General features: G+C 39.4%; 2 protein-coding genes across 3 annotated transcripts in view; both read right to left on the bottom strand.

Annotated features, from left to right (window-relative positions):
- Window positions 1–22,748, bottom strand: part of POLN (DNA polymerase nu) — a 155,966-nt gene extending 133,218 nt beyond the window's left edge. The window contains exons 1-3 of the mRNA XM_029952606.1: window positions 22,720–22,748; window positions 21,558–21,617; window positions 4,877–5,020 (exon numbers count right to left, since the gene is read on the bottom strand). Coding sequence (XP_029808466.1) covers window positions 4,877–5,015 — 139 coding nt within the window. The 5' untranslated portion in view covers window positions 5,016–5,020; window positions 21,558–21,617; window positions 22,720–22,748. The remainder of the gene's footprint in view (window positions 1–4,876; window positions 5,021–21,557; window positions 21,618–22,719) is intronic.
- On the bottom strand, window positions 6,456–22,748 carry HAUS3 (HAUS augmin like complex subunit 3). Of its 2 annotated transcripts, XM_029949508.1 has the most exons (7): window positions 22,720–22,748; window positions 21,591–21,617; window positions 21,359–21,493; window positions 20,111–21,159; window positions 18,499–18,938; window positions 16,737–16,965; window positions 6,456–6,790 (listed from the first exon to the last, which is right to left on the bottom strand). In XM_029949508.1, the coding sequence occupies exons 4-7, from the start codon at window positions 21,017–21,019 to the stop codon at window positions 6,557–6,559; spliced, it is 1,812 nt and encodes a 603-aa protein (XP_029805368.1). In that variant the 5' UTR covers window positions 21,020–21,159; window positions 21,359–21,493; window positions 21,591–21,617; window positions 22,720–22,748; the 3' UTR covers window positions 6,456–6,556. The 2 variants fall into 2 exon arrangements, with proteins under 2 accessions (XP_029805368.1, XP_029805363.1); XM_029949503.1 differs by lacking the exon at window positions 21,359–21,493 and having other exon boundaries at window positions 21,558–21,617; window positions 22,720–22,740.
- Window positions 22,749–23,564: the final 816 nt, after the last annotated feature.

Genomic DNA, 23,564 nt, shown 5'->3' with positions numbered 1-23,564 from the left:
TTTTAGGCTACCAGGGAAGCCTGCTGCTTACCACAGTTAGCCTTTAACTGCTAATGAATCACCCTCAGCCTCTGTTTTTTTCCAAAGGATGTGTTATTCCTAACCACAGCCACCAATTCCATCGTCTGCCACTGCCTCCTGCCTTGCAAATCCCGGCAGCCGCAGCTGCGCACCACACTGTCCCACAGTGTCCGGCCTCGCTGCCACCATCCCTCGTCCAGCTCAAGTCATGATGAAGTCATCGGTGCCGGTCTGCCTGAGGATGACCTAAATGCCAGGTCTGCTTTCCTAGACCACTCCTGGCACCAACTGGAGCAGATCAGGGACCCGGGAACCACACTGAGCTTTACCCACAGGAATCTTACAGAGGGAGGGAGGATGGAGAGGAAGGGGCGCAAACGTGATACACGCACAAGAAAGGCCTCAGGCGGTCCCGTTGGAAGAAGCGGGGAGAGGCCCCAGACAGCCCAGCAGCCTCACACACAAGCTGTAATGATAATCACAGAAAGAGAGGGGCACGGATATACAAGCGACATGCCAAGCTATCAGCAGGGCTTAGCAAAGAGGAGAGGGCTCAACAAAGCAAAAGCCTGAACGAGGAAGACAATGGACCGATGTACACTGTGTGCCTGTAAAAAATCTTTTGAATGTGGAATTATGGACTTTGTTTTAAAAAATTTTCCTAGAGTACTACAAACAAAAAAGACCTCTCTAAAATATTGAGGAAAACATTTGCAATATGTGTAACAAGAGAGTCCTCCACATGTAGGTGCTGTAGAAAGCTCTTCCAAATCAGTGCGAGAGGACTTCACAGCCGAGCCCACCGGGGACAGCGTTCGGAGCCGAGAACACTTTGCTCTGCCTCAAAGAGCTCAAAGCGTCCTACAGACAAGCCCAAGAACTTCAATTATGTTCTCTAAACCGAGTGGTGAGGGACTGCAAGGCAGCTTACTTCGAAGAAGGCACCTTGGGAGCAGAAATACTTTGAGAACCTTATAAAATGCTGCTTTCACCAGTTGAGAGGAGAGAGAAAAGGGTTAAGTAGAGGATGGTGTTGGAAAATGTCTTGTTTGGAAGTTACAGTCCAATCTGAGCGGGGTGTAAAGTGAGTGGGACCGTGGTGGGACACGAGACCACGGAGGGCCGGCAGGGGTCCCTGTGGGCACACGGGAGGTTTCCACAGGTGCGCTCGGCAGGGGGAGGGGACGAGGGCTGAGCCAGCTCGAGTGAAGGAATGAAGGCAAATGGCAATTAGGAAGCCACTGCAAATATCCCAGTGAGGAGGAAGTGGAGGCTGGCAAGAGGGTGGTGAGGACTGAAATCGCGTATCTGGCAGGGCTTGCTAAGTGACTGCATATATTTACTTAATAGAAATAAAATACAAAATGTTTGTCCATTATACTCTTGACCAGAATATAACCAAAACAGATCTACTTGGTCATTTAGTTTTATGTTATCTGTCCTTAAAATCAAGAGATTTCTACAGATGGGAGAAATACAGACACAGTTCACATGAATGAACTAAATTTTCACAAATATTTACCTTGGGGGGTCTCAAATTGTAAATAATTCAGAATGTCTGTTTTTGTTTTGCATTTTGTTTTTACTGGAAGACACCAGATTCACAAATAAGCTGTTAGAATGAAAAATAATTTGGACAAATGTGCACTAGAATGTGTATTTCATTTCAGTAGGTCCTAGCCAAAACAGAGGTATCTTCTAATAAAGGTGCTTCACCATATGCATAACCCTATACAGAGCAGCAGGTCAGCCACCAGCCCTGAAATCACCCTGCAAACTCCTCTTCCCCTGGTACTTACCAAGGACTTTGAACAGCATTATTGAACCATCAAATGACTGTCAAAATTTAAGTCAGATGAACCCAATTTTCAATCTAGTTTAAACGCATATGGGTTGGGGCACCAGGGTGGCTGTTGGTTGAACGTCTGACTCTTGATTTCAGCTCAGGTCATGAACTCAGGGTCAGGGAATCGAGCTCTGCATCAGGCTCCACTCTAAGCATGGAACCTGCATAAGATATTCTCTCTCTCTCTGCCTGCCCCCGTTCCCAACCTGAGCACTCTCTGGGAAAAAAAAAAAGGTATATGGGTTAAGGTACAAAGCTAAGCTACAGTCACAGAAGACTCCACAATACAATGGCTTAAAGAACAAAGTGTATTCCCCTTTCATGTTCTCAGAGAGTGTTCTCAGCTGGCTGCACATGTTTCATGAGGTCTCTCCAGGACTGGGGTTTCCAACATGTTCCACAATCCTCTAGGACACTGTCATCATTTGCAGAGTTTGGAAGCAGTTGTTTGAGGTTCCTACTGGGGGGAAGAAAGACGCTAGCTGAGAAGCAAGTTGTATGTCTCTGGGCCTACCCTGGAAATGGCACCCGCCACCTGAGCACACATCCCACAGACAGGAACCCGATCACACCTGACTGTAAGGAGACTGAGCCATGCAGTCTGATTCTGCTCCTCAGAAGGACAAACTGCTGTTGTGTACATGTAATCTCTGCCAAAAAGGCTTCTGGAGTAACACCGAACGCCCATGATCATGAAGTGGAGGTGACTGCCAGTCAGATGATGGTTACCTCTGAACAGGAGAGAGTTTTAATTAAGAAGGAAATGTTCAGGTTTTGAAGATGCAATTGCATGGATGTTCTCTTCATATTAATTAATTAAACCGTAGTTTAAGTTTTGCATATTTTGTTTTTCACAGCACAGGGTTTTTAAATAATGATAAATTTTGCAACAAGAAGATATACGTAATACATCCCTGCCTGCATAGGCATCGCGCAATCCTCAGTGTAGCACATCAGAAACGCAGACCCTGAAGTGATGTGTAATGGTAATGTTGTTTGATGTTACTTGTTTGAAATAACAAATATTTGTAGTTATTCTTGCTGATTAACGAGTTCAATTTTTATATTAATTTGGTATGAAATGGGCTTTAGAAACGAAACGCCAAATACAGTATTTTACTTGTAAGAGGTAAGGGTCTGATGCAGTAACAACTCAGCATGTGACAAGGGTCCAGGAATTAACTAGATCTTAGGTCTAGCATCATTCATCAATAACCCACCAGCAACCAATTTAACCTAATCCATACAAAATAAGAAACAGAACTGGTGGGAGTCTGTGGCAGACGGACTGCAGGGTGGTCCCAAGACCTCTTCTTCCTAGAACTCACACCCTTGAGTGTGGGTAGGACTTCCTGGCTCACTCCTCACCCACGGAGGGCAGCAACAGTGACAGATGTTCCCAGTTACTTTGCAGACGACTATGACGACAGTCTTGCCAGGAAAAAAGCAAGCTACTATCACGTACGGCTCGGCCTAAGGAGAATCATGTGAAAAGGAACTGAAGGTGTCTTAGAGCCAACAGCCAACCAAGGCCCTCAGTCCGAAAGCGTACAAGGAACTGAATCTGTCAACAACCATGTGAACTGGAAGCAAATGCTTCCCCATCCGAGCCTCTGAGGACACCGAGGCCCTGGCTGACACCTCTGGGCTGTAGCCCAGCAGACGGTGAAGCTAAGCTGTGTCCCAGCTCCTGACCCATAGACACTGGGAGATAACAAATGTGGGTTGTTTTAGGTTGCTAAGTTGTTAGTAAGGGTGTTACATAGCAACAGACAATACAGACTCCATATGAAAACTCCACTATTTTTTCAAATCCAGTAACATTTGACAGAAAAATACCTTTATTTTTTCCCATTACCTCTCAATAGATGTATGAAAACTGGAATTTTATGGGGTATTATAAGAACATAACAAGAGTTCACAAGATGGACTGATGGCCATAAATCTTTCTCAACAGACTCACAGTGAAGCTAACGGAGACATTTTACTATTTCTATCATTTTATTCCTATTGGTTTTTTAAACGAAGTACATTTCTGTCAAGTACACATTACTCTTTTATTTTAGGAGGTATACAAAATAAAGGGAAAGCTCTTTGATGTTTAAATATATATCTTCCTTACTATCTACCTACCCGCCGACCATTCCCCAAAACACTATCAATTGCGAGGTAGGTAGTCCATACCCAAAAATTCTTAACAGTTCATTTATCGATGACTTCTACTATATCAAGGCTCATGATCAACAGCTGCCTGAATATGAACAGATCGAACTGTTAAGTGCTACCTATTTCTTCATCAAGAAACTGCACGTATATAGCTTTTGCACAATGTGTCAATACTCTCAATTATTTCATCACAAATACTCAATTTTATCTCATTCACATATAACTTATTCTGTAGAAAAGAAACAACAAATTGACTCAGACTTAAATATAAAAAAACAAAACTTTGCTAGTAAAAAAAATAACTGGTCTTCCAAATATTTCAGTCACACTTGTTTTACGTCACTACTGTTATACATGATGTCATAAACACAAATACACAGATACGCTGATCTTAGCCACCTAGAAGTTTATTCATTTCTCTGGCAGCATAATACACACACTGTCAAAAAACACCTCTCTTTTCCACCACACACAGTAAGCAAATACGATGTCAATGTACGCTCAATGACCCAAGAGCTAAGGCTGACGCCAGGGGCACTGTGAAAGAGCTCATCTCTCCTGAGGTCACTTACACAGCCAGTGCAGATTCTCAGCAAATGTGTGGCATAAATGACTGGAAAGAAGAAGAGAGTGCTACATTTTAAGTGTTTTGGGCTAAGAGAATGTGAAGTCTAGGGAGCAGCAGCTCAGTCATCACTGAACGAGAGGAAACCAAGAGGAGATGGGCTCCATTTGTTTGTAGCAAAGCTCCCTATACAAGGTTCCTTAGAATAATTCTGCTGGTTCATTTCCAAGCCGTAGTTAAGGTAACTAAAGATAGATAGATTCACAAAAATTACTCACTCTTTTCACTTCCTCTCCAATGCTTAGACTCCGCTAAGTCACCTGAGTGCAGAGCAGACATAATCTTCTGAGCAACACTGGAGAGCGGTATCTTACAGGGATCAAAGCCTACAAATGCCTCATAATTTTCCATTTTCATATATCCTAAACATAAGATAAACATAATACCCATATATTAATTTTATTTCAAAATTAAGAAGTTATTTGGAAAAATGTTATATATGGAGGCATTCATAAAAATTACTATTAAAGATCACATAAAATAGGTATCTATTATCTCCATAATTACCAATACAATAGTAAGAAGGTGGCAAAATGGTTAGAGACTCAAATGGAATATTATGGTAAAGAGGTAACAAAGAATACATTTTCTAGTTAACCAATTCTGAAGCAAGCAATCTATTCATATACTTCCTGAGGTCTGAAACCAATGGCTTATATAATCCTCAATTATACAAATTTAGTAACATAAACATTTTTAATGGATTTGGGTAATTATGATGGACACACAACTGGACATCATTTCATGCACACCATTCAGCTGTACTGGCCCCTGGGCTGAGTGGGTGAAGGTCTGGAAGGGACAGTACAAATCACCCTGTAGCTGGTCATACATCTAACACAAATGGCACTAATCTAAACAGAATCTGCTGTTCCATGAGCCAGGAAGTCAGGTGACATATTTTTGCACGTTACTGGAGAAAAGAAGAGTTTTAAGTAAATTCTTTCCACTAAAAGGAATAAAAGTCCCCCATGAGGAACTAACAGCAAAATCTTAGACAAAATTTATTGTTACAAATTTTCAAGCATTTTCAATTTACTTAATAAATATAAATTTTTAAATAATGTACAAATATAATAATTGGCAAAATCATTTTGCTCAACAGATTATAAAAATTATCAGGGCTTATCTGCTAACCAAGCATACTCATTTTCTGATGGCTATAGCTAAAAAAATTCCACAAAGACCACGTAAAATGTGTAGTTTTTAGACTAGCTTACCATATTAAAAAAGTAATATATTCTAGAGCAGGAATATTCTTGAATAAGGAATATTCCTTGAATACCTTGATCTTCCTTTTCCTCTGTAAGTCCTCAGGACCCAGATGCTAAAATGAGTAACAGCCAATGGACACCCAACATTCTTTGTGGTATAAATACGAACATTCAGAGTCTCAAAGTCTACAGCAGGGAATTACTGGGGAATATAATTTGAGTATTTTACTTTATAGTCAAATATGAGAGGACTTAGCTATTCCATATTAAGGTCTATAATATAGTAAAGTCTACAAACCTTTACTAGGGCTTAACAATGCTGATTCAAAGTTCTACAAAGGTTTAAAATATTTAACAGTAGAAATTTTCTATTTCTAGGGGGAAAAAGTAACAGAGACTGAATTTTCTAGTAAGAAATATTTACATTACATAATAATGCTTCTTCCCTGTAAAAAAAAGTTATCAGAACTAGGTGCCACTAAGGAAATGTTCAAGTCATAGAAAGCACTGATACTTTGAATAAACATATAAGGAAAAAACCAAACTGATATAATATTTGAATTAATGAAACGTTCCATTGGCCTCAAACTTAAAATTTTAGTTGTTTATTAGCTATATTTTCCTCCTAATACATAAAACATTAAAACACAGTATATGTAGTAAGGATTCCATTTTTAATAATTTTCAATCTTCCAGACCAATGGCCTTAATCTTTGATTGGTTTTCTAAATTCTCCACAATGTCTTTCAGATAATCTTCATCTTTTAAAAAATATACATATAATTCTCTTTCCATTTGATGCAGTTTATTAGATGCCAAAATTTTTCTTTTTGTCTTCACATCAGCAAGAATATCAGTAAGAAGATTATTTAGCTTATTCAGTTGGGATTCAACATGACGAAACTGCTCTGTTAACTCCTAGATGAAAAATAAAAATGCTTTTAATACAAAAGCTCTATTTGTAATAGCAATTACAAAGATTTCAGATGTAATTTACATGGAAAGAACCTAAATGCTATAATTATTTCCATGATTTTAATGATAAACTTCAATTAAAAATCCACAGCAGGTTTAATATAAAGTCTACGTTAGAATCAATTACAACTTTGGACAGGTAACTTGCAAAGATTCAGAGCAAACTGTCACTCCCTGGAGAGAACTTGAGATGTACTGTTACGCATACTCACACACTCAACATATACTACTAAGTGCCCACTACACGCCAAGCACTGTTCTTAGAGACTACAGGTATAAGAATGAACACCATCTCCTTCATGAAGCTTACAATCCACTGATCAAACCTTTTTAAGCCTAATCTCAGACTAGAGGTACTGAGAAAGCCTTGAAGTGAAGCAATTACCAATAAAAAAGAATCACCTCAACAAAAATCTCCATTTTTCTTTTTTCATTGTTACAGAAGACAGAATTTCATGTACCATTCAACAATCCAGATTTACCATGTAATTCTCCTGCTCAAGAACCTAGACATGCCAGATCCTTCACATTTAATACACCAAAATGCTCACCTCCTAAAATTAAGAACTGTTTATTACAAGTTTCCATAGCTTTCTAATCAAGTATTCTACTTCTAGAAATTTCTAGCCAGTATCCCCAAAGAGAAAATCCACAGTTCTGTCTCAATCTTCTGCACCTTCTCAAAATGGTCTGCTAGCATGGTAATCACCTGGGCTGCTTGTGATAAATACAGATTCCTATACCTCACTCTAGACTACATTACTCAAACTCCAACAACTCCCTGGTGATTCTCATAAACAGTTCAGGAATAACTGCTTGCCATGTGTCATAAATGCCAGTTCCAAAGAGCAGTACTCCTGCGATTATATTTTAACAAAATCAAGTAATATCTACATTAAGTGATCTCCTTTGAGGAAAAACTTGGTACACTTTAATGAGAAACTACAATTGCACCTTTAATTTCAATATTCAAGATCTTAACAGTTGCTAAAATAATATTCCTAAAACACTGAAAAATATCCACATTAAGAACAAAAATACAAGTTAAAATTTATATGTGTATCATTCTTACATTTCACTGGGTTAAAGAAAAACATTAAATGACACCCAGTGAATTATAGTGAAATCATCACACTTTAGTGATTCTAGAATGCAATCTTTCACACTTTAAGATATCTGATATCCATATCATTTTATAATTCAGAACATCTTGTAATTACTATTAACCACTCCTAAGGAATCCTCTATCAGCAACATCCAGAAAAAAAAATTTTACTGTGGTAAGAACACTTAACATGAGATCTTCCCTCTTAACAGATTTTTAAGAGTACAATGCGGTATTGTTAACTCAGGCACAATACTGTACAGCATTATCTCCAAAACTTATGCAACTTACATAACTGAAACTTTTTTTCTGCTGATTAACAACCCATTCCCTTCCCCGATCCCTGCCGACCACCATTCTATTCCCTGCCTCTAAGAATCTTTGTTAAGTGGAGTCACACATTATTTGTCCTTGTGACTGGCTTAGTTCACTTAGCATAATTTCCTCCAGGTCCATCCATGTTGTTACACACTACAGGATGTTTTCTTAAGGCTGAATGATATCTTGCATGTACACACCCCATTCTCCTCATCCATGACTCCACAGACGGCCACTTAAGCTGTCCCCACACCTGGCTATATGAATAGTGCTACAATGACTGTGTAAGTGCTAATCGTTCCTCAGGATCCTGCTTTCAATTCTTCTGTTTAAATATTCAGAAATGGAATTACCAGATCATATGGATCATTAATTTTTTGAGGAATCTCCACAGTGTTTTCCACAGCGGCTGCTGCACCAGTTTGCATTTCTAGCAACAGTGTACAAGGGTTCCAATCTCTCGACATTCCCCAACACTTTTTGGTTTTGCTTTTTTGATACTAGCCATGCTAACAGGCATAAGGTAATCATTCATTGTGGGTTATTCTTTTTTTAATGTCTATTTATTTTTGAGAGAGAGAGATAGAGCACAAAGGGGGGGAGAGGCAGAGAGAGAGAGGGAGACACAATCCAAAGCAGGCTCCAGGCTCTGAGCTCTAAGCACAGAGCCGACCATGGGGCTCGAATCCAGAAACCATGAGATCATGACCTGAGACAAAGTTGGATGCTTAACTGAGTCACCCAGGTGTGCACCCCTACCCCCACCCGTTCACTGTGATTTTGATGTGCATTTCCCTGATGACACTGAGCACTATCCATATACCTGTTGGCCTTCTGTATATCTTCTTTGGAGAAATCTCTACTCAAGTCTTTAGCCCATTTTTTATTGGGTTATTAAGGGGTTTTGTTTTGGGTTTTTTTTTTTTTCCTATCACCAACATTCTTAATGTATGGTGCAGAAAAATAAACAACTTTGAGTCAAAAAGTGACATAAAAAGAGCACTCAGTCAGTTAAACATCTGACTTTGGTTAAGGTCATGATCTCATAGCTCAAGAGTTTGGGCCCCACATCAGTCTCTGCACTGACACCTCAGAGCTTGGAGCCTGCTTAAAATTCTTTCTCTTCTTCTCTGTCTGCCCCTTTCCTGCTCTCTTTCCCTCTCTCTCTAATAAACTGAAAAAAATAATAATAACATAGAAGAACTGTATGTTAAGTGTAAAGCTTTGAAATACCCTAACCATTTTAGTTGGCTTATTTTATTCCTTCTAATGTGTATATTCAAAGGTGATATAATATTAAAAAAACTTTTTTTTGATGTTTTTAAATTTATTTTTGAGAGACAGAGAGACAGTGCAAGCAGGGGAGGGTCAGAGAGAGAGGGAGACACAGAATCTGAAGCAGGCTCCAGGCTCTGAGCTAACTGTCAGCACGGAGCCTGATGCGGGGCTGGAATCCGCGAACTGTGAGATCATGACCTGAGCCGAAGCTGGACGCTTAACCGACTGAGCCACCCAGGTGCTCCAAAAAAAACTTTTAAAAATGTGTACGATAAAAATCTATGTCTACCTGCACCTAAAAGATATTTTCTAGGAAGTATTCAATAAAAATTCAAAATAAAAAAGTATTGTGTCAGTTTAACATAGTTTCTTTTTTTTAGCAATTCATAAAATGATGGTGTACCATATGATCAGTAGTGTCTAGCAGATATTTATATAGTGCTGGTGGCATGAATAACAGGTGCAACTTCTCGGAAAAGCAATATGGCAGCATCAAAGGCTCCCTCCTCCCCTCACTGCCCCCCAAAATGTGTATACCCAAGAAAGCCTATAATCCTATTTCCAAGAATTCATCCAAATGAAAGTATCTGACAACAAAAAACTATATACACTAGATATACATGATGTCATTCAAGAGCAAAGAAAAAATTGAATACTATCAAAAAATATCCAACAATAATGGACTGATTACAAAAATTACTGTAATATTAAAAATTAAGAAAATTCTTCAGAGTAAAAATGTGTATTTCATAATGCTAAGTAAAAAGGAATAAAAAGATTTGTAAAGAAAGGTGAAAAACATGTATTTTGCAAATACTAACCAAAAGAAAGATGGATAGGAAGATTAATATCAGACAAAGAAAATGTTATAACAGAAAGCATAGTAAGAATGTAGAAGGTGATTATGAAATTCTAAATGGTTCAATTCATTGCAATTCAAATCTACCATGATAATGATTCACTACAATTTTAAACTTGGCTATACAGTTGCCCTTTAAACATTGCAGGGAGGCGGTTAGGACGCTGACTCCCCATGCAGTCAAAAATTTGCATATAAATTTGGATTCCCCCAAAATTTAAGTACTAAGAGTCTACTGTTGACATACAGTTGATTAACATATATTTGGTATGTTATGTATATTATATTCTATAATCTTATAATATGGTAACCTAAAAAGAATATTAAGGAAATCGTGAAAAAATACATTTACAGTACTGCACTGTATTTATTTATTGAAGAAAATTGGCATATAAGTGGACCCATGCAGTTCAAACCCATGTTGGTCAAGGGTCAACTATAACTTATAAAATAGACTCAAATATAAAGAAAACACTGATAGAACTACAACAAATTTTCAATTCTACCATCATAGGAGGTTTTTCCATAATTAATACAACGAAAAGACAAAATTAGTAATAGATTTTCAAAAAATTAATCATAGTTATCACTTTGCACATTAAATTAGGATGGCTATTTTTTTTTCATTTTTTCTTAACATTTATTTATTTTGAGGGGGCACACATAGCGAGTAGAGGGGCAGAGAGAGAGGAGACAGAACCCCAGGTAGGCTCCACGTTGTCAGAACAGAGCCTGATGTGGGGCTCAAACTCACACAACCGTGAGATCATGACCTGAACTGAGATCAAGAGTCGGATGCTCAACTGACTAAGCAACCCTGGCACCCCTATGTATTTTTTAAAAAAGGAAAATAACAAGTGTAGGCAAGGATATGAAGAAACTGGAACCTTGCACACTGCTGGTGAAAATATAAAAGGGTACAGTTAACTAAATCAACAAGGAAACAATGGCTTTGAATGACACACTCGACAGGATCTGTATGGACTTAAGATATATTCAGAACATTTCATCCTAAAGCAGCGGAATACACATTCTTCTCCAGTGCACATGGAATGTTCTCCAGAACAGATCACATACTGGGACACAAATCAGCCCTCCACAAGTACAAAAAGATCAAGATCATACTATGTATATTTTCAGTACACAACGCTATGAAACTCAAAACCAACCACAAGAAAAAATGTGGAAAGATAACAAATACTTGGAGACTAAGACCATCCTACTGAGAATGAATGGAGGGGTGCTTGAGTGGCTCAGTCGGTTAAGCGGCCGACTTCGGCTCAGGTCATAATCTCACAGTTCATGGGTCCAAGCCCTGCGTCAGGCTCTGTGCTGACAGCTCAGAGCCTGGAGCCTGTTTCTGATTCTGTGTCTCCCTCTCTCTCTGACCTTCCCCGGCTCACACTCTGTGTCTCTTTCTCTTAAAATAAATAAACGTTAAAAAATATATAACAAATAAATAAATAAAAGAATGAATGGGCTAACCAAAAAGTTGAAGAGAAAATTAAAAAGTACATGGAAGCCAATGAACATGATAACACTACAACATAAAATCTTTGCGACACAGCAAAGGTGGTCATAAGAGGGAAATATATAGCAATCCAGGCCCTCCTAAAGAAGGAAGAAAGGTTTCAGATACACAACCTAACATTATACCTTAGAGCTGGAAAAAAAACAGCAAATACAACCCAAAACCAGCAGAAGACAGAAAATAATAAAGATTAGAGCAGAAATCAATGCTACCAAAACCAAAAAAACCAGTTGGACAGATCAATGAAACCAGAAGCTGATTCTTTGAAAGAATTAACAAAATTGATAAACCCCTAGCCAATCTGATCAAAAAGAAAAAGGAAAGGACCCAATAAATAAAATCACAAATGAAACAGGAGAGATCACAACCAACACAGCAGAAATACAAATAATAATAAGAGACTATTATGAGCAATTATACACCAATAAAATGGGCAATCTGGAAAATGGACAAATTCCTAGAAACATATAAACTACCAAAACTGAAGCAGGAAGAAATAGGAAATTTGAACAGGCCCATAACCAGTAAAGAAATCAAACTATAATCAAAAATCTTCCCAAAACAAGAGTCCAGGGCCAGATGGCTTTCCAGGGGAAATTTACCAAACATTTATAGAAGAAGGGCGCCTGGGTGGCTCAGTCGGTTGAGCATCTGACTTTGGCTCAGGTCATGATCTCAAGGTTTGTGGATTCAAGCAAAGCCTGTTCCGATTCTGCACCTCCCTCTTTCTCTGACCCTCCCCTGCTCGTGCTCTCAAAAAAAAAAAAAAAAAAAATTTAAAGAGCTAACAACCTATTCTCTTGAAGCTGTTCCAAAAAACAGAAATGTAAGTAAAACTTCCAAACTTTCTGTGAAGCCAGTATCGCCTAGACTCCAAAACCAAAGACCCCACTAAAAAGGAGAACTACCAATTTCCCTGATAAACATGGATGCAAAAAGCCTCAACATGATACTAGCCAATCAGATCCAACGATACATTATAAAAATTATTCACCATGACTAAGTGGGGTTTATACCTGGGATGCAGGGCTGGTTCAGTATCTGCAAAACAATCAATGTGATCCATCACATCAGTAAAAGAAAGGACAAGAACCACATGATCCTGTCAATAGATGCAGAGAAAGCATTTGACAAAATATAGCATCCTTTCTTGATAAAAACCCCCAAGAAAGTAGGGATACAAAACTCATACCTCAAGATCATAAAAGCCATATATGAAAGACCCACCACAAATATCCTCAATGGGGAGAAACTGAGAGCTTTCCCCTAAGGTCAGAAACAAGAGGGGTGTCCAATCTCGCCAGTGTTATTCAACATAGTATAGGAAGTCTTGCCTTAGGAATCAAGACAACACAAAGGAATAAAATGCATCCAAATCAGCCAGGAGGAGGTCAAACTCTCACTCTTCACAGATGACACAATATTCTGTATGAAAAACCCAAAAGATTCCACCAAAACACTGCAAGAACTGATCTATGAATTCGGTAAAGTTGCAGAACATAAAATCAATACACAGAAATTGGTTGCATTTTCCTATACACCAATAATGAAACAACAGAGAGAGAAATCAAGGAATAGATCCCATATATGTTTGCACCAAAACCCGTAAAATATCTAGGAATAAATCTAACCAAAGAAGTGAAAAATCTATACACTGAAAACTATAGAAAGCTTATGAAAGAAATTGAAGAAGACACACACACGCACACGCGCACACAAAGACACACACACACACGGAAAAATATTCCATGCTCCTGGATACGAAGAACAAATATTGTTAAAATGTCAGTACTACCCAAAGCAATCTACATATTCTGTGCAATCCACATATTCAGTGCAATTCCTATCAAAATAGCATCAGCATTCTTCACAGAGCTACAACATAAACCAGCAAAGACCCCGAATAGCCAAAGCAATCTTGAAAAAGAAAACCAAAGCTGGAGGCATCACAATCACAGACTTTAAGTTGTATTACAAAGCTGTAATCGTCAAGACAGTATGGTACTGGCACAAGAACAGACACTCAGATCAATGGAACAGAATAAAGAACCCAGAAATGGACCCACAAATGTATGGCCAACCAATCTTCAACAAAACAGGAAAGAATATCCAATGGAACAGACGGTCTCTTCAGCAAATGGTGCTGGGAAAACTGGACAGCAACATGAAGAAAAATGACCTTGGACCACTTTCTTACACCATACACAAAAATAAACTCAGAATGGATGGAAGCCATCAATCCTAGAGGAGAAAGCAGGCAAAAACCTCTTTGACCTCGGCCACAGCGATTTCTTATATAACAGGTCTCTGGAGGCAAGGGAAATAAAAGCAAATATGAACTACTGGGACCTCATCAAAATAAAAAGCCTCTGCACAGGGAAGGAAACAATCAGCAGAACTAAAAGGCAACCAACGGAATGGGAGAAGATATTTGCAAATAACCTATCAGATAAAGGATTAGTATCTAAAATCTATAAAAAGCTTATCAAACTCAACACCCAAAAAACAAATAATCCAGGGAAGAAATGAGCAAAAAACATGAATAGACACTTTTCCAAAGAAGACATGCAGACACATAACAGACACACGAAAAGATGCTCAACATCACTCATCATCAGGGAAACACAAATCAAAACCACAATGAGATACCACCTCACACCTCTCAGAACAGCTAACATTAACAACTCAGGCAACAACAGATGTTGGCAAGCATATAGAGACAGAGGATTTCCGTTGCACTGCTGGTGGGAATGCAAACTGGTACAGCCACTCTGGAAAACAGTATGGAGTTTCATCGAAAAATTAAAAATAGAACTACCCTATGATCCGGGAATTGCACTACTAGGTATTTATCCAAGGGATACAGGTGGGCTGTTTCAAAGGGGCACATGCACCCCAATGTTTATAGCAGCACACTATCAACAATAGCCAAAGTATGGAAAGAGACCAAATGTCCATGGACGGAAGAACTGATAAAGATGTGGTATATATGTACAATGGAGTATTACTCAGCAATCAAAAAGAATGAAATCTTGCCATTTACATCTACATGGATGGAACTAGAGAGTATTATGCTAAGCGAAACTAGTCAGAGAAAGACAAATATCGTATGACTTCACTCATATGAGGAATTTAAGATACAAAACAGATGAATGTAAGAGAAGGGAAGCAAAAATAATATAAAAACAGGGAGGGGGACAAAACATAAGAGACTCTTAAACACAGAGAACAGAGAATTACTGGAGGGGCTATGGGAAGGGGGATGGGCTAAATGAGTAAGGTGCATTAAGGAATCTACTCCTGAAATCACAGTTGCAATATGTGCTAACTAACTTGGATGTAAATTTAAAAAATAAATAATTTTTAAAAATGGTACAGTGGCCATGCAAAAGTTAGGCAGCTATTCACGAAGTTAAACACAATTGCTACATGATCTTGCAATCCAACTCCCAGGTATAAACTCCAAAAAAACAAAAACAGGGACTCAGATACCTGTACACCAATGTTCACAGCAGCATGACTCACAACAGCAAAGGATGGATGCAACCCAAGTGACCAACAACAGACAAACAGAAAAACAGAATGTACTCTACACATACAATAGGGATATTAGTCATAAAAAGGAATAAAAATTTAACACATGCTACAATATGCATAAAAATCATATAAGTGTATGATTTCACTTATATTAGGTAACAAGAGCAGGCAAATTCATGGAGACAGAAAGTGGAATAGAAGTTACCGTGGGCTGAGGAGGACGGAACGAAAATTATTATTTAATGGGTACAGAGTTTCTATTTGAGATGATGAAACTGTTCTGGAAATGTAGAGCGGTCATGGTTGTACATACAATATGCGAATGTATTTTTGTACTTAATGTCACTTAATTGTACACTTAAAAATAGTTAAGTGTACAGATTAAGAGAATTTACAAGTCAGCGCTATGTGAGGAAAAGGATGTGAATCAACAGCATCTCTTTGAACTGGTGTAATTGGTACAACTACCCCGGAAAACAATCTGATGTATCCTGAAAATAGAACCAGTGATACAGCAGCAACCCCACTGCTGAGTGTGCACATGCGTGCACATCTGTGAGCCGTACACCAGACTATCCACAGCAGCAGAATCTCCAATAGCAACATCTCCAAATAACTGAAATGTCTGTCAACTTAACAGATAATCAAACTGTGGAATTTTATATAATGGAAAACTATATGAAACAGAAAACTATAAATAAGCTAGAGCTTTACACATGTCAACATGGAAGAACCTCAAAATCTTAATATTAATCAACGAACAAGTTACTAAAGAATATATACAACATAGTAACACGCTGTACGTAAAGTTCTAAAACATACAAAACTAAACAATATACAGTCCAGGAATATCTATGTGTAATAGAAGCACAAATAAAAGCAAACAAACAATAAAATTAAGCTTAGTAGTTCTCCTTGACGAAGGAAGGGAAATGCTATTTGGAGAAGCATGCCATCCCATCTCTATTTGCTAAGACAGGTAAATTGTAACAGGGATAGTTTTATTTTTCTTTAAATTCTTGGTATAAATATTACATATCCTTTTATGGCTAAAGTATTTTATAAGTTTTTAAAATTCTGTGTACGCTGGTCAAAATCATCTAAAAAATATCTGTGAACAAAAACTAGAATATAAAAAAATAAATTTTATATTAGGGCAATAGAATTTGGAGTATTATCTTCCCCATATTTACATTTTCTTCAGTATCTTTTACAAGAAACAATTTTTACAGCACCTTCAGTTACTATGGCTGGTACCCACCTGGTCGCTAAGCAAAAGCTGATTTCCTCCTTGATACAAAGTATCACAAAGCTCATCCACATCATTATTCAGTTTGGAAAGAAAGAAAGAATGTTCTCGAGTAGATACTGCCAACTGATCTTGTACTAAAGAAACATCCTGTTTTAATTTCTCAGCCACTTCCTCCAGGTTTCCATGGGTTATAAACAATTCTTTTTTCTTATTCTCTCCTTCTAAAAGTTGATAAAGCCTAAATTGTAAAAATAAAAATTATAAGAAAAAATTCTCACTCATAGTACAGCCTTCAAAATTATAATCCACTATATTGGACATCTTTGAAGATACAAAATGACTTAAAAATATTAACCTGGAAAAAAATTAACCTATCTGCTGCTAAATCAAGCAATCTAAAACATTCCAGCTAAAATACTACCTTATTACAGAAATACATATTGTAACTACTACATATGATTCCTATTTTCTCATCTCCCAAGTTTTAAATATAAAATACTTTTTGACTTTTAACTGTCGTTAGCGTACTTCAAAAACAAAGCATGTTTCAGAGATACCTCCCAAGAAAACATCTCTTCCACAGAATACACTATGATGTAGTAGAAATAACAAGGAACCTGAAAGAGAAGACCTAAGTCTAAGTTCCGGCTATCTTTTCAGACCCAGGTCAAGTCAACCTCTGACACTTAACTTTCACATCACATATCTATTTTTATAGGATGGTGGTGGATATAAAAGAAAAAACTAAAAATATAAAATGTAAAAGAAAGTGAATAAAAAGTTATAGAAATATTAAACTTGCTACTCCAGTCTTATACATATTTAATTATTGAGTTAAATTCCTAATGAACCATGAAGCCATTTAACACTTCAAACATTAATACCAGAAAAATCCTTTGGAACAGATGGAAAAATGTGAGACAGCACTTTCTACACATTTCTAACAAAAAGGGTTTGTTCTTTTTCTTCAAATTAAAAAACACGTATTTTTAAAATTATTTTAACAAGTTGCAACAGACTTCATAAAACTGGTTCAAGTCCAAGCCTGCCAATTTTTTCTTGTGGGAGGTGACCACACAATTTCAAGGGGGAAGCATTCTTAGCTCATGTCAATGCCACCCTCTGAAATTGCACAATGAGGGCAGCCCTTTCCATGCCCCTCATCTCATTTATAAGAAAACAAAAGGATTAGATAATTTTCCTCTAGTCCTAGAGAAAAATCAGGAATAGGATCCAGAGTTTTGAGGCCTTTGACTACTTTAGCCCTCCAATTTAATATCATTATATCATCAACTGCTTAGACATCCAGAAGACGTTGGGAGCTAGCATTCCTTCTCACTGATTCACCTGACTAGACACAGAAATAAAGTCAGTCTTCTCTCTCTACACCTCCAAATGCAATCAACTCTCTGCCTAGCAATACCTACTACACCCCAAGCTATACTCAAACTCCCTGTAGTTAAACTCCTGCTCCAATCTCAACTAAGGCATCTAAACAATGGTGCTTAAAGGTGCATAAGACCTTGAATACATTCATTCCTCCAGCCCAACCACCCCAGCGCTAACACAGCTGCTTCCAGATTGAACAAGAATAGAAAAGGGAGCAAGATATTCAAAAGGAAAAGAGTCATATACAAGAGAAATGAAAGAAGAGAATAGAGGACCAAAAACAGAGTTGAAAAAATGTTTTAAAATTCCACAATCTTAGTTAAAACTTTCTATGGTATTTCACAAAAACAACAAGAATTACTAAAGAAACACAGAAGCATACCTATGAGTGGAATAGTCCTTGGTTTCAATGGTATTCCTTGGATTTATCTGCTGAGATACTGACGGGTCTGTCAGCATTTCTAATCGCTGGCGGAGCAACGCGTTGCTTTGACTAAGTTCTTGAACCAAATTTTCTAGTTGACGATATATGTCCCAATGCTTTCTCAATTCAATTTCATATGAAAGCTGTAGAAGTTCAAATGATGCCTTTTGCTTTATCAACTGATTTAAAACTAACTCTTGTCTTGTTGTATAATAGTCTTGTTTAGCGATCTGCAGATCAAAATCTCCCTTTACAACTGGCATATTCAATAACTGGGCATTCTCTTTTACCACAGCAGGCAAACTTTTATCTTTTATATGAGTGATTTGTTCTTCAAGTTTCAGAATCTCACTGTTCAAGCTAGAAATTTTAGCATCCAAATTGTCTTTGCCAAGAGCCTACAGAGAGAAAGCAATTGTATTTAAAGCAGTCAGTATGAAGTTCAAATAATTAAAAAATTTTTTACTTTCCATTTTAGGTTATCAAATAACCTGCTCAGTAATAAAAACTAAATTCATATTAATAAAAGCCAAAATCACAGTTTAAAAAAGGAAAAGTGTGGACTAGGCCAAAGATAAATTACTAAATTTTAATGCTATTACTACCACATATGTATAGTAATTGCTACCAAAGCGATCTTTTCATGCTTCTCTTAACAAAAATAAAAAATTAGCACACTACTCACTGAATGCAAATGTACACTATTTAAGTTTTTCTTAAAACTAAAATAATCCCAATAGCTATTCTCCTAGTCTGTCAGATGATTTTAACCCTTGTAGAGTCACAGAACTCTATACGGGATTCTGGAGTTTATGGCAGTTATAGGAAGTAATGGGGCTGGCATTCAGTTTTAGTCCTGTTTTCACTCAATTATCTAGTGGTTACATCACCCAGAAAGCAAGCTTTCCAAGAGTCCGGATGGATTATGTGCACTACATCTGTACATTCCCAACAAAAAGTGTGGGTTTCAGCCACTGAACTGGATCCCTGACTTCATTAGCATCAATAAAGAAGCAGACAAGGCAGAACACCCATACATAAGAAAAAGGAATTTCAATGTTCTCTGAATCTGAACCTATACAAATTTCAAAGTCAGAAAAAGTACTTTTGTTTAAAATTAGCTAATGTGATTGAATTATAATTACTGTTTCAGCTTTCTATTAATATGAAGATCTATTTGTATGAAACACTGACACATCAGGGTGCCTGGATGGCTCAGTTACTCGTCTGACTTTGGCCTAGGTCATCATCTCATGATTCGTGAGTTCAAGCCCCATGTTTGCCTGTCTGCTGTCAGCACAGAGCCTGCTTCAGACCCTCTGTCCCCCCCCCATCTGTCCCTCCTCTGGTCACATTCTCTCTCTCAAAAATAAACAAACATTACAAAAAAAAACAAAAAGAAAGAAAGAAAGAAAACAATGACCAATGACACATCAAAACTAAGCACTGAACAAACAAAATAAGAAAATGTATTATATCCCCCTTTCTAAAGTACTTTAGACTTTAGTATTAACATACCCTCCATTACTAACAATTACAATATGAAGTTAGTCTCATTTCTCATGTTTACCTTGCTAGTGAGGCAATGAAGATTCTCCTCTGCCCATTGTATACTTGACTTCATGCTCAAATTACTTGCTTTCAAGTGAATTAACTCATGTTGAACACAAATGTATGCTAGCTGCAGCCTAGCCATCTCTAGCCGTCTCTCCTCAAGGATTTCTTGATTATCACAAATAGATGGTGCCTGTATATCTACAAGCTGAAAATTTTCTTCATTTGAACTTTCAACTACTTCATGTATACCCTGAAAGAACTGTTTTTTGGTATATAAAGTTAATGCAGCTGTGCTTTGCTCTTCTTGGCTTAGATATTTTTCCAAGGAGAACTGAGATAAGAACACCAGTGGATTTGTCCCTTGATCCAAATTAGGATGTCTGAAAAACATCATCAATTTAGCAACTCCATCAGTAAGAGCTTGAAGTTCATTATTTATCCTTGTGTTCATAGCATTTAGAATTCCTTGACTCTGCTTCAGCCTTTTAGTGGCTGCTTCTTCTTTTGCACTTAACCTCAGAGATTTGTGGCTTGTTACTGAGGCCACCAACTGGCCTTTATTACGTCGCTGAATTTTGAGGTTCTTTAATTTCTGTAGGGTTTGAACCTCAACTTCCAATTTCTCTAGCTCTTTGTCATCCAGGGTAGAGGTTTTCAAATCAGAAGTTTTACAGGTTCGAAGAACTTCATCCAGTGCTGCTCCTTCTAGGATGGGTTTGCCTGATTCTTGAAGAATCCTAAAAGCTTCCAATTCTTCTTCGGACAATACATTCTGTTCATTCACATTCCCACAAAACCACTTCAAAAATGATTCATCTTCAACAGTCTCAAACAACCAGTCAAAATCTTCCCCATTAAGAGTATCAGCTTTGGGATAGTCAATTTTTTTTAGTGTTGCCACAAACTCTTTTCCACAACTCATGGTTTAACTGCACAATTTTTTGGTAACTGATATGGGATTACGGTGTGGGTATTTAGAAAATAAACCCATATACAGACAAACTAAATTTATGTTAAGTTCATAGAGAAGGAAAAAAATTTTTTTTAAATCTATGACTTCTCCTGGGGAGGGAAAAACAAGCGTTAGACCACTAATAAGACAACTATATCTGTAAAAGCACGATATAGATAAATATCACAGGGTATCTGGGAAGCATCTAACCGAAGGTAGTTTACAGCCTGAATGCTTGACAGAGATAAAGCGAAACAAACAACTAGGGTATTCCTTAGAACACAGCAAAAATAATGAAAACCTAATTACCAAGAAAATCTTATTTCTTCCAAAGTGGTTTAAAACACATCGTATCTCATGGAGTTCAGTTTTGAATGCAAAATAAACATATCTAAACAAGCCCAAGCCAGCCTGTGGCTAAGCAGCCTCTTCTCCCTGTCCTTCCTACGGAAGGAAATAGAAATAAATACGGTCAGGTCCTTGAGAAAGAGTCAACAGAATTATTTACCTCGGTGATTCAATCAGCACCCGCCATTCACACCAGAATCAATGTCCAGTCACGATGAACCTAGTGCAGAGAAAATCAGGCTTCAGATTTAAGAACCACCCTCTCATCACCTGGGGGGCTCAGTCGGTTAAGCGGCCGACTTCGGCTCACGATCTCACAGTTGGGAGTTCGAGCCCCACACCAGGCTCTGTGCTGACAGCTCGGAGCCTGGAGCTGCTTCCGATTCTGTGTCTCCCGGTCTCTGCCCCTCCCCCGCTCATGTTCTGTCTATCTCTCAAAAATAAAATAAACGTTAAAAAATTAAAGAAAAAGTTCTCATAAAAAAAAAACCCACAACCCAACAGATGTAACTTTGTAGGATGATGGGTGGTAAAAGGACTTAACGCGGCAACCGTTTCGCAGTGTACAGAAATGTCAAGTCATTACGGTACACACCTAAAGTCAACTAATAAACGAATTAAACTTAAAAAATAAAAACCTACTACAGCAAAAGAAAAAGAAAACCCCCCAAACCAAGTGCCCGCAACTTTAGATGCGAAGCACCAAAGAACTAGGCGGACAAGTAAAAATACTCCCGGCATTTGCTACTTTGCCACAAACGCAGCACCCAATCACCCCGCGGACTTCACGAAGAGAATTTCGGGGACGGAGACGAGCCGCGCGGATGCCTAACACGAGCGAAAGCGCCTCTGCTTCTGTTTTCTGTGTAATTCAGTTACGACACGGATGCACGTCAATAAGATACACAGCCACAAAAGCCACCGAATTCCGTGAGACGCAAACCGCGGATCCGCGCGGCTGGTTAGTGGAGTTCCGGAGCGACCTCCTGGGTCCCCACAGTCCCGCACCTGCCAGAGACCCCGCAGCCGCCCGAGCCCCGACCCGTCCCCCGCCTGAGGCCCCAACCGCCCCGCTGTCCCGCCAGAGGCCCGGCCCCCACCGGACGCCCCCTCACAGTCTCACCCGCGCCCCGCTCCCCACCTACGCCCGCCTCGCGCTCCCCGCGCCCAGCGGACCGCGACTGCATCGCGCAGGCAACTACTCCCGCGCCTGAGGAGAATTCCCAGGGATTCCTGTAAAGAAGAGGCAGCTGTGGGGTCGGCGTCGCTCCCACAGCCTAAGGCCCCACAACCCCCAGAACCGCGAGGCCGGAGCCATTCACCTCTGGAAGCTCCGTTCGCGCCCCTCAGAAGCCCGCCGCCGCGCCCCGCGCCCGCACTGCCTCACGGGAGTTCTGCCACGGCGCGCGCGCACACGGGACAGAGGCAGAGCTGGGGGCGTGACCGTATGCGCAGGCGTGACGTCGGAAGAGGCGGGCTTGGGGGGGAGAGACTTTGCGGCGGAGCAGAGCAGCGTGCCGGCCCGCCCCCACGGCCTGACGTGTACCGGTAGGGAGCGAGCTGATTGGCTCCCTGCTGCGGGGGTGGGGGGGGCGTGTGGATGGGGAAGAAGGGGTTCTCGGGTCGGGCCTGCCGGGCTCCGCGTCCCGCCTCCTACGGCCGTGCGTTTTCCCCGAGGCGGGTTCCATGGCTGAGGCCGGCTCTCGGGTCTGCCCTGCTAGACCCCAGCTCCCCATCGTCTATAGAGGCGTTTTCCCGGAAAGCCTGGATGCGGTGCGGAGCTTGCGGGTGCGTGGCCCGGGCCGCCGGGCCGGGGGCCAGTGCGCCGCCAGGCAGGGCTTCGGGGCGCGCGCCGCCTGCAGAAGTCGCGGGAGTGGAGGAGCAGCGTCTTTAGGCTCCGCTGTCCTTACTCGCTATACGGGCTTTTGCGTTGAACGTTGTTTTACGAAGCACGCATCCCCCAACCCCCACCTGACCACTCAGCCGAAGCCCACTTCCTCCACAATCCCGTTTTCAAAACAGATCTTGTAAAAGTTGAAAATACCCAAACATGGAGTGGATTTGTGTGAAAGACGTAATTAAGTCTAGACGGAACACCTTCCAGGGAGGGTGCGAGACACAGGACGTGGGTCGTCTCTGAGCGATGGAGCTGGCAGAACCCTGCGGA

This window comes from Suricata suricatta, chromosome 1, assembly GCF_006229205.1.
Source record: "Suricata suricatta isolate VVHF042 chromosome 1, meerkat_22Aug2017_6uvM2_HiC, whole genome shotgun sequence".
NCBI classification, from domain to species: domain Eukaryota; kingdom Metazoa; phylum Chordata; class Mammalia; order Carnivora; family Herpestidae; genus Suricata; species Suricata suricatta.
The sequence above is the reverse complement of the archived record's forward strand: the minus strand, read 5'-3'. Positions and strand labels throughout refer to the sequence as shown.